Source organism: Gossypium hirsutum, chromosome D07 (assembly GCF_007990345.1).
Source record: "Gossypium hirsutum isolate 1008001.06 chromosome D07, Gossypium_hirsutum_v2.1, whole genome shotgun sequence".
Lineage (NCBI taxonomy): Eukaryota > Viridiplantae > Streptophyta > Magnoliopsida > Malvales > Malvaceae > Gossypium > Gossypium hirsutum.
In genome coordinates this window covers 55,962,272-55,974,523 of record NC_053443.1, presented here as the reverse complement: position 1 = coordinate 55,974,523, position 12,252 = coordinate 55,962,272, and the positions used below count along the sequence as shown (strand labels likewise).

The window sequence follows — 12,252 nt, the reverse complement described above, 5'->3', positions numbered from 1 at the left end:
GTAGTTAATGACATTGGGTAAAAAAGAGCAGATATGATTAGAACCTATAATGAGGTTGTTAAACAAAATTAATTATTCAATTTAAGTTTTATTAACACGATTTTTAGATTTAACCCAAAACTTCTATAATTCTATCTTAAACTCCCTCAATATAAAATTTTTAGCTCCATCTCTAATTTTAGTGAATGTTCACGAATAATAATATATTTATAATAGTGATTTTTTTTGGGGGAAATTGATAATTTGATTTTTTTTAAAAAGGAGAGGGTTTTAAGTATCTTACATGTCTTGAATTTGACATAGTCTTTCAAGAAAATTGTAACCTACACCAAAAAAATGGCATATGAAGGCAATGGCGAAAACCAGGACCACAATAACATAGTACTTTCCTACTAAATTCGACTCCAGGAATGTATCATTTTCAATTACTATAATGCTATTAATCAATGACAATATTGAATTGTGTAAGACTCACGAAAATATTACAACAAAAAAATCATGACGGTAAAACTTACATGATTCTATATTGAGATGGATAATTTCAGAGTTTAATGCTTCATTTTAACTATACAAGAACAAATCCACTCATTGTCAGGAACATCAATGTTAGATATAAACTAGAATACTTTATTCAGGAGAGGAGGGTGGGAGAAAAATAAATATTAGAGAAAGAAATTTGTGTAATCTGAAATAAATATTATCATATTTTTGTAGTTAAAGTTAAATATAATTGTTGATAGAGAGAAAGATGGTGGTTCACACAGAGGTAAGTTGTTGAGAGTTGTTGAAACAGAAGAAGTAAGAGGTATAAAGAATGTAGATGGAAAGTTGAAGAGGATCCCTCTTAAGGCCAAAGATAGGCATTTATAGGTGAGGGTGACTATCTCTCGACCTAAGTCTTGACAATTGGCTTGTGCTAGTCTTGTTATGGTTGGCCACTTAGGGAGCATAATATACTTTTAGATAAGCAGAGACGAGATTGACATAGACCAAGTGAGACTCCATGTGTGTTCCATGTAAAGGGGGACTTGACATGTATACCTTCCTTTTGTGAGGTGGACGAGAAAAATACCGTGGATACATTCATGATAACCATAGTTAACAAGGTGATGCTATCGAAACAAGCTTTGGGAGCAATGACTCAAGTAGTGGCCACTGCACTTGGCACAACATAGGTTTTATAACTTGCCTTATTTATTGACATGTATGACCAAAATATCTTGGTTATTTACTTGCATCTTTTGGAGAATTTTGTGTAGACAATCTTGTGTGTTTTTTTTGTTAGAGAGACCAAATCAAACAAAGTTATTTTCAAGGATTTTTATGTAATCTACTTACCTTGTATATTGAGATATGCAATCCAAGATAATATGGGCTAACTTTATGAAGGTTTATCTCAATCCTTTGGATTCTTATATGAAAGGTAATTAATTTGATAAGATTTGGGTAGATCGTGATGGATTAAAGTTTACTTAGTGAAGCTGGATTTGTACTCCAAATATGGAAGGCTTGTTCAACCTTGATGGAAGTTTTATTGTTGAGGGGGTTATGAGAGGAGTGTCGACAGTAGTACCTACTATTTGGCACTTTTTAGCTTCATAACTTCCCATATTTGGATTTGGAATTTTTTTGTAAAAAAAATCTTTGGGTTATGATCTTTGTTGATATTTTGGACTTATGTGAACATATCTATTATATCCAAACCTTCTATGGAAACATATCTTGAAGATTGGTTCGGATTGAGTCAAGCAAATTGACTTTTCTATGTTGATTATCTTGCTACTTTGATAGGAAAGTTGAATGTAGTTGATTTAGTGTGTTAGCAAGTCGAATCATTATATATTGTGGAGACTTGTACATGTGATGTACTAAATATTGAGAGAACTTATTTATTCATTGAGGAACATTTTGTTTTGAGTGCATTGAGTGTGAAAACTTAGAAAGAGATCTAAATCTTAGGTGTAAAGATGAGTTTGCTAATCATTGAGTGTTAGAACTTATAATAACTTGTTTTAGAAGTTGTTAAGATAGAGGATTATCTCACTGGGAAAGTCTCCCAGATGTAGGGAAATTGAACTATATAAACATACTGTTGTATTCATTTTTGTTCTTCATTAGTGCCTAAAGCAATTGGCAATTCTCATAGGACTACTTCTGACACTGTTCAATTTCCTTGCAAATGACATTCTCAGTCCTTACAATTGGTATCAGAGCTTCCCATTTAACGTAGCTACTAATGTTTCCTGGTGTCGGTAATTGCTTTTAATAGAATATTCTTCAATTTCATGTTCCCTTATATTCGATGGATCAAAATATTCCTATTGGAAGGCATGTATGAGAGCGTTTATAAAGTCAACTGATGAGAAGGCTTCGAAGGATATTTTATCAGGTTGGGAGCCACTTACGGAAAAATAAATAGTGAACCATCAAACCTGCAACCACCTAGGCCGCAAATGAAGGCATAACATCCAATTTGAACTTAAAGGCTTTATATGTTATCTTCAACGGTGTAAATCCTCAAAGATTCAAACACATCTCCAATTTTATTTTATTTTTGCTTATAAGGCTTAGACCATTCTTGAAATAGTTCATGAAGGGACCAACACTGTAAAGTAATCAAAGCTACAAAAGCTGACCACCAAATTCGAGACATTGAGAATGCATGAAAGTGAGACTCTCGGTGAGTTTTATGCCAAGGTATGCACTCTATCAAATCATACTTTCGCACTTGGTAATGAATATTCATGCTTGAAGGTAGTCAGAAAAGTCCTTAAATATTTGCTTGAGTGTTTTTCCATCAAAGCAACTGCAATTGAAGAGGCCAAGGATATTGATACAATAAAAATTTATGAGCTCATTGGATCTTTGCAAAAGTTAGAAATGAATCTTGATGAGTCAAGGAAGAACAAATTAAAAGATGAGAAGAGCATAACCCTACAAGTTACAACACCAGTGGCAACTGTTAGTAACATTGCTTTGCTTACTCAAAACTTCAACAAAGCTGTCAAAGAGATTTCCAAAAGAAATAATGTGTGATACTACCAAAAAAAGTGTAATGATCAATGAAAAGGATTAGAAGCATGTTGCTCTTATTGTTAAAATTGGAGGTGTTGCATCCAATATTGCAACTAACTCTGAAACTGTCAATGATGGAGATTTTGGATTAGCAGAAGACTTTATGGAGACATACAAAACCATGCTTGAAAAATAGGATCATGTATGTGAAATTAGTTTTAAGGTTGCTGATGAGAATTTTTGTGCTTAAATAGGAAAATCAAAGGTTGTTGAAAAACATTAAAGAAAATGACTCCCTTTTAACAAAAAAATAAAAAAGAACCTACCTCAGTGAGGCTCTAAAGGAGCTTGCAACAACCTAATCTACCTTGAAAAAGATGGGATCGATAAGCGAAAACATCCTTTATACTACCAGAAGAGAACCAAGAAAATGTGGTATTTACTATATTAAGAATAAGGGAAAAGTCGTGATGAAATGGCCAATTTTTGTCAAAGCCACAAATATTGTTGATTAAATTGAATGCTGCAAGAAGCGTGTTTTAGTTCATGATAGAGAGAATGGAATCTCTAATAATCAAGCTATTTGTCATTATTGTGTAGTTCCTGATCATAACAGAACTAGATGTTTTAAAATGTTAAAATATCAAAGGTGGAAGCATGTAGTGGCAGAACTAGTGCTTACTACACCTGACATTGCTCGAGGTTAAAGGCAAGAATCTATATAGAGGAAAAATGAGAGGCCATATCATGGAATAGAGGAGGATTATCTACCATTATTGTAGTATGATTGGTTATATCATGTCACATTGTTATAAGATGTTAAGTGACTTAAGATGGGAAACTATTACAATATCAGATGTAACTCAACAAAGATACAACCATAAACTAATGCAAGAACTTTTGAAAATCAGTATGAAGATACTTCTACTCCCTTAAGATCTCATGGTAAAAAACCTTGTTGTTCCACGAGTTACAACTCCAAACTATAAAGTTGTTGATGAGTTAACATCCATTGCACCCCCTACTGAAACATCATATTGAGAAGGTGTGTGTTAATATGCTACTACTAAGGGGTAGTCTGTTGATGGTCTTATTAAAGGGGAGTTTCTTCTTTTTTATGCTTTTCATTGGTGTTATTTGTTCTATTCATACATTAGTACCTACATGTTATTATTTTGTGTTGTTGATGAAACCTCAACATGTGTAGGTGTTTCTCTAGCTACAATTACTTGAAAATGCTTTGGATTTTTATCTAAAAAGTGGGAGAATAAGATGATTTTAAGGAAGAGATGGAACTTGATTGTAGATGTTAAGTGTTATATTCCTTGCTTGAGAAAATTGGTAACATGGTTTTTGGTCAAAAATGCTAAAGAGGGAGATTACTGAGGCAAGTTTTGGGAGCAGTGTCTCAAATAGTGACCATTGCACTTAACACTATTGGAAGATTGGGTTTGGAAAACACAAGGGAAAATAGGTTTAAGGGAAAACCATAGTTTTAATTTTTTTTTTCCAAAACAAGAACTTGGTTGTGTTATCTAAACTAATAAACACTTAATCAAAATTCGTACAATAATTTCTTCAAAGAATTTTCTCTCCATAACTTTTTCTTAAATTCAAGTGTATGAGAATAATGACTCAATCTCTCTTTATATAGGGAGAGTTTAGAGAGGGTTCAACTAGAATTATAATTTATCATATTAATAAAATTCTATCTAGATAAATATTTAATATATCATATTAATATTATATTAATAATATACTATCAAGATACATATTAAATTAAATTAAATATTAAATTTATTAAAACAATATTATTTTTGAAAAAGTTAATTTGAAACCAAGTTTCCCGATAGAGTCCCATTAAGAGTTAACTTTTTCCATTGCTTTACTGCCTAAGAACCACCGTCACCGACCACCCGCTAGCAGCCGGATCATCACGGTGTAGCCACCATGCCTGGTGGTGCCGTCACCGATGCTGCTTTCTCTGGCACCTCGAACTATCACCATTTTGGCTTAATGGGCCTGGTCAGTTCGGTTGTTGCCAGTTCAGTCCGGGCCAGTGATGGCCTAACCAGTTCGACCCAACCATCGGTTGGACCATCGAGCCAGTTTTATACACAGGGCCTAATTTAACCAATTTTGGGTTTTGATCTCGGGTTTTGGTTCTCACGTTCAAGTTTCGATTTCGGGTCAAATTTTCAAGTTCATTTACCCATTAGGCCAATTGTATGACTTGAAAATTAATTTTCAAAAATATCATATTTATTTTAATTAATTTGATTAATTTAATTTTACTTGATCAAAATTAATTTTTCCAAAAATATTAAGATTTTCCAAATTAATTTTTCAAGAAAATTCTTTAATTAAATTCTTTAGATGAACAATTCTCACAACCGCCAAAACAATAATCAGAGAAGCCATAGGGCATATGAGTGGTAACCCAACTAGAATAAGACACAGGAAAAGACGCACTGGTAATGCCTGGTGTAAAGACAAACGAGATAAGATGTATCTGATGATCGCAGTTAAGGATCCACCATTATGGATAGGGGGCGCCAAATGAAACTTGGATGAGAAAAGAGATGCCCAAAAAGAGTATCCTAGTGATAGATATGTTTGTTAATACTACTCCTCTTTAAGGAAAATATATCGCGAGTAAAATTGTCTAAAAGTTAATTCTATAGGGAACTATCATGTAAAAGAAATTGTAAACTCAAATGATTGTTCATATAACATTTTGATGAAAACTGGAGGCTCAAGTGGTCCAAAGCAGACATATATGATACACCATAGAAGCAAGGTAAAGCAAATAAGGTGGATTACAAAAAGTAATCTAGTGATATTTCAACCCGAATGAAAGGTAGTAGTAGGTAGGACGAAATGGGGTTAAGTCGACCGTAATGGCACAGATTGTATTAGTAATCTCATCAGGGGGCTGTTAGTGAATACACTAGTATACTTTGAGATAAGAGAATCAACAAAGCGGATGTCACGTGACAGGAATGTATTTAAGAAGGTACAATGTGTAGGAATGCAAAGATCCACAAGTATGACAGAAGGTTTAGGAACCGCCACAGCGTGATGGCCGATCAGAAACTTGACCGAGTAATGGTTGTTAAGCGATCAATCCGCCAATAAGGAAATACGAAAATTGTCTCGAAGTTCATCACTCTGGATAAAGCATGAACATCAAAGTCAAAAAAGAGTAATGTATTTGTTCCTTTTTAATTAAAAAGTCAAGAAGATGAGGTTTAGATATATGCATTTATATATATTCAACCTGGTAAAAAAAAACCCACTAGTTCTTTGAACTTTTAGGATTTTGGTCTGTGGTTGCAAAACTAATTGGGAAATTGAGGAGCTCAATGAGGGACCAAGCTAGATAGTGTTGGATTAAGAGTCAACGTTAGTAATGTTTCATGCACATATGAAAGGGGTACCTTAGAGGCTTTGCCTCGGGGTTGATTATATTGTAAGTAAGTAGTTACCTTAGAGTTCGGAAACTTGAGATAGTAAAATTTTATTTGAATTTAAGGATTCTATTGTAAGATATATATTTTAATAAAGTCCATCTTAAATTTATTAAGTTTATAAATTGATCTTTAGTTCAAATCGGGTCCATTTGTGACACTCCACATCCGGGTTCGGCTATCGGGTCGGGTAAGGGTGTTACACTCAAGCTCCTCGATTTTTGAGTTCAAAGTCGTCACTGTGGCTTCATTTTCTTCTTTGATAGCTGTCATCTAATCTTCAAGAGCATTATTCTTTTCTGTCAGCTTACCTATAGCAGTATTGAAGAGCGCTTCCACTGCGTCCATATTGGAACTAAGGGCCTTTTCCATATATTCCTTGAATTACTCTCTCATCGGGTCTAACTCATCAATTCATGCCTCCACTACCTCGAGTGTTTCCTTTACTTCTCCTATGGATTCCTTGAAATAGACCACTCGACTTTCCAAAGCCGACAAAATATCCCTTGATCTTCTTTATTTCCTGCCTTTCATAGCACGGGTCTCCATCGAGGCATTTTGCTCATCTGCCCCTTTCGACATCTCAACGGTACCTTCGAACCTTAGCTTTGATACCAACTGTCACGGGGCTAGACCTTTCGTCTCGCAATTTGTGCGACCTTAGGCAATTCATTTGCTTTGAATGCACCTAAGTCAACCTAACTCTCGCAAAGTGAAGATTCTCACAGAATTCTTTTAAGGCACCAAAATATAGTGAAAACAATCTCAAAGATAGAAGAAGCTCAAAAGAGTATAATAGCCACAGAAAAACAATGTATACAAAGTGTTTGAGTAAATGCTCTCAATATATTCTTTAACTCAAAGAATAATGGATACAATGGATGATTACAAATGAGGAGGAGGCTCTCAATTTATAGTTGAGCTCCCCCAAAATCTAACGGTACAGATTGATTTACATCAGCGACTAAGATTAGCCCCCATCTATAATTAAGAGTCTTAAGGGATTTAAACTCTATACAATCTTATTCATTTAGGATTTACGCTAGTTTACCCTTGTAACTCTAGTTTTATTGAAGTGTTTCATTGGGCCACCAAGGCTTCAAGTAGAGGGCTTCTCCACGGGTTCCATGAATTGGGCCAGTTCATGTGGGTCAAATAAGTCACATTTAATAAGTTGACCTCTATGAGGCATTTTGTTCGCAATAGTCATGGGTTTTGACACACGACCCGTGACAATAAGATCAAATTAATACAAAGTACAATGAACAAAGAATCGAAAAGAACTGAACAAAATCAAAAAACTTTTAAACAAAATCCATACATAATATACACATAATGAATCTGAAAATTTACACATTACAATTATGTATTATGAAACTCGAACTTAAATAATTAATAACCCAAGACCAACACGATAACCAACAATATCAAGTTGTCATCTGCAAACTTAAGACTTATAAATATAAAAACGAAAATTTATTTGCAAGTTTCTAAAAATGAAAAATTGGATGGGTGTGCTTATGGAGTTGACATGGACTGAAAGGTCCATTACATAATTCCAGCCCATTTGTTTGACGGGCTTCCAATACAAAATCGACATTTTTAGGGCTTTTATTCATGGTTGTTGAAAATTCAAGATTAGGAAATCTCATAATATAATCTGTCAAAAGATATTATTAGACCATAATATCTTAGATATATTATTATTCTGGGTGATGTGGGCAGCCTATTAACAACATTAGAATAAATTTTAGAGAGGTTTTTAGCTACTACAAGTTTAGCCAAGATTGTTAAGTATGGCATAGATAACGGGCCATGATTTAAAGCAAAAGTGCAAAAGGGGAAGGGGACTTGACTTTGCGAACAAGAAGGAGAAGAGACGAGACGAGTCGTGTGGCACTGCCAGCCTTAAAATGGTGACGTGCGCCGACTAGCTTTTCCTTTTATCCCTCCATGCCTGCCTCTCCTATCACTCATCTTTTCACTTAAACATGCACTTGGGTAGGAACTGTTCTTGAGTCTTTGACCCACCCTAAACGTCTATTCTTTTAACCTTGTTAGTATTATTTATTTACCTTTGGGGAATGGCTCCATTTTGATCCTTTCTCATTACCTTTTCTCTGTTTCTTCTCCCACAGTCCACTCATTCTCACCCTTTCTTAATTGCTAGGTCACTCGGGACACAGTGAGAGACAGAGATGGAGGTCAGGGCAGAGTTCGTAAGTGTTGTTGTTTTGGTCGTTGTTTTCTGGGTTGGGAAAAAGAAGGTTGGGTTTCTTGTTTAAGAAAGGCCATCATGCTCCATCTGACATGCTCAAAGACATTTGTGGGGAACATGCAAAAGTTTCAGATGTTGGGAAGCACAACTTCCCTCCCTATGTATGCACACATACCAAAATGCCTCTTTAAATTAGAAATCAATGGACACATGCCAATGGACTACATTTACTGGTCACTGCCTGCTACTACTTCAATTCTTACAACCATCATTCATGCCTTCTTCAGTAATGCTATGTGATATTTGATCATCAATACGACAGATGTCGAATTACAGACTTTTTTCTGCTGACTCTAGTTAAAATACAAATTTGACAATCTCCTATAAGTTTACATATAAATATTATAGTTTGTTTATAAAAGAAAACTTTTTTTCTAACCGTGCTAGCTATTAAGGTAATTTGGGCAACAAAAAACATAGTTTAATACAGATATTACAATTAAAAAGGTGATTTTAAAAAGTGCTATACGAAAAAGTTCAGAATTTCAAGTGATTAGCATTTCTATAAAGAAAAATAGATTTTGTAAATTTAAAATGTTTATTTTAATCTAAAAAGTTGATGGCATCACATTATTAGTCTTATGGTATTTTTAAAAAAAAAATCTAATCGTGAAAGTATTTGAAAGTTTTTAAGCTGATACAATGTTTAGAATTATTTATAGTTCATCTTAACCCTTAAATAAAAAGATAAACGCGTTTCACGGTCAAGCACATATCCTATTGCATCGACAACAAAATTTTGAAATGCTTTTTAATTAACTATAAATGGAAAGAAAAGCAAATTTATAATTTCCACCCTAAAGGGAACTTGCAAAAGTCGAAAGTAGAATTTTTCAGTTTTTATTTTGGATTAAAAAACCAATTAAAAGTTAAAAACTAAATGAATTAATTTAATTTTTACTTAATTGATATCATTATTATTTAAGTAATTATTATCCTCGGTGTTATAACAATAGAGTTGACTATTGTTGGTAATGGTAGCATAGCACGTAGATTCTTCTCCGGGTGCCTTACTATCAAACAGTATAGCAGTAAAGGGCTACAGTTGGACGCATGCTTAGATAAGGTTGATGGGAATTCTCATCTTTTCTTTTCTTTTCTTAAGATTTTCCTTTCTTTTTCCCAAGATCAAGGAGTGAGTATAGAATTAATTAATGAGAGCCATTAAAGAAAAATGACGTACGTGTTTTTTTTTCTTCTGATTTTGCATCAGAAAGAACGCAAAAAGAACATTCATTAATTGAACAAACATCTCATCTGTCCATACCAGACAAACAATTTCACTTTCGATTAATAAATTACGATTTTCAATCCAAGTAAACTGCCTGTTATGATGATCCTGGTATTGACAGTTAACGCATAAAAAAGTATTCGTGGAAAAGCTGATGACAGATTGATTAGATCAAAAAGTAAGGTTATATATATTTGCTAAAACATTAATTTTAGTCTTAATATCAGTATAATATGGCTTGAACTTTGACACCTGGTGGATCATGGATGAGAAAGCGATGGGGAAGGAAAAGAGAGAATCTTGCAGTTGTAGAGATAAAATAGAAAAAAAGGAACAGGAGATAAGTAAATAATGCAACCTAGATGATGAAATAAGATACATAAATTGGAGCCACAATACCACCATTGCACTTAAAGATGCCCTAGTCGAAGATCTAGATCTAAAACCTCCTTTGTATCTCCGAACCCTGTGACCAAGTCTAAACCAGTAACCCCACCGACCTCAAGCTTATAATTTGGTGCATGCACCTTCAAATTTTCAACCGCAGCTGGGAAGGGTGTCATGGTATTCTCCTGTGACAAATCTCCAAGTTGAGGGTTCAGAGACTTTTTTGGGTTTTCCCCATAGGTTAGAACTGAAGACGAAGGAGTGGGGAAGAGTGGAGAAAGCAAGGAATGATGGGGATAGACAGAGAAGTCATCAGATGGAGAAGAAGAATTAATAGGGTTAGGGTTAGGGTGATTAGGGTTAGAGTTGGGTTTATTAGGGTTCTGGGATTCTAAAACCCATGAAGAAAACAATCTCAACCTGGCTCTATCCTTCCTATGAACATTCATATGACCTCCAAGGGCTTGAGCTGACCTGAATTCTCTCTTGCAAAAGGCACAAGTATAATATTTTGGAGGCCATGGTGACTTACAACATGAGTACTGCTCACCCTCCAACTCCACCAAGTCCAACCTGTTAAACTCCCACTTGCCCATCTTGCTTGTACTCCAATCACTCCTTTCCATGCTTGCTTCTGTATTCTAAAAACATTTAAAAAGAAAAGAGTAAGATTAAAAAGTAAAACCCCCAAAAATGTTGGTTTAACTGATTAGAAGAAAGCCGCAAGAAGAAGACAGAAAGTGAATCAAAATTTACAGAGAAAAAGAAAGCGAACGTACTGATGATCGATCTGCGAGAGATACAGTTAAGTTAAAGCAGGTGAGACGAATTGGGCAAGTATTATATCTGCTTTATAGATAGCCGCTACTGAAATTCTATGCGCCACAAACAAATCATATTTATTCTATTAAATTAAATGTGCTCACCAGCAAATGTTGGTTCTACTTCTGGATATTAATTACTTGACTGATATATCAACCCACCCATTTTAACCCCCAAAATGGCAATTTATGCCGATATGTACTGAAAATGCATATAGCTTTAGTTATCTATACTATAATTAATTTTGAATTGTTTTTTAAAAAAAGTATTTTTATATGTTGATAGAAGTGTAAAATAAAATAGGAGATAAGAAGGAGAAGGTGGTGGTGATATGAAGATCGATTCACCTATATAGATAAAGAGCTAGAAAATAAGGGAAGTAGGAGAGAAGTAAGGTGGCTACGAAGGTGAGGGAAACTGAGTGTTGTATGTAAATGCTTAGGGTTGTTGAGAGGGTAACCCATTCTTTCATTGTTTTTTTAGGTATTTATAAAGGAAGTTCTCATGCGTTATCCCATGCTTGGTGGTGCCACATCATAAACAAATACGAGTGGTGGTCCACTCGTGTGGTCGGCTAGGCAATAGGCTAATTGCCCTCAATTGTGGTATTGCTCTAACATTCCCTTAGCTGAAGTAGTACGAAGTTGTTATGTCCCAATTGTCCCCTCTTAATGGTAAGTGTGTTTCCACTAAAAAGCGGGTAGTCTAATTGCGAGTGGAGTGCGTGGGTGGCTGGTCAACTAGTGACTAGCTAGGCCGTGCAAGCTGCAAAAGACCAACTGGGAAATGTGGGGTGAAACACCATTCACAGATGCTTCTCAAATAGTCTCTCGAGATGTCACGTGTGTAGAAGGTATACGGGTATAACAATATTGAAATTTTTATTATTTGTATATTCTAAAAATAAATTAATATGATTTTAGAATATATAATAGAATTTATAGAAGTTTAAAGCCATTTTCATTAAACCCACATTCATTTCAAAATCGATTTATATTATACATAAAGCAAATGTTGCTTAGACTACCAAACTAATGCAAACCAATACA

The 12,252-nt window shown here is 34.5% G+C and overlaps 1 protein-coding gene across 1 annotated transcript; it reads right to left on the bottom strand.

Annotated features, from left to right (window-relative positions):
* Positions 1 to 10,343: 10,343 nt before the first annotated feature.
* On the bottom strand, positions 10,344 to 11,651 carry LOC107936731 (zinc finger protein 11). The gene is made up of 2 exons (XM_016869484.2): positions 11,161 to 11,651; positions 10,344 to 11,022 (listed from the first exon to the last, which is right to left on the bottom strand). Exon 2 carries the CDS (start codon positions 11,005 to 11,007, stop codon positions 10,405 to 10,407), a length of 603 nt encoding a protein of 200 aa, XP_016724973.2. The 5' UTR covers positions 11,008 to 11,022; positions 11,161 to 11,651; the 3' UTR covers positions 10,344 to 10,404.
* Positions 11,652 to 12,252: the final 601 nt, after the last annotated feature.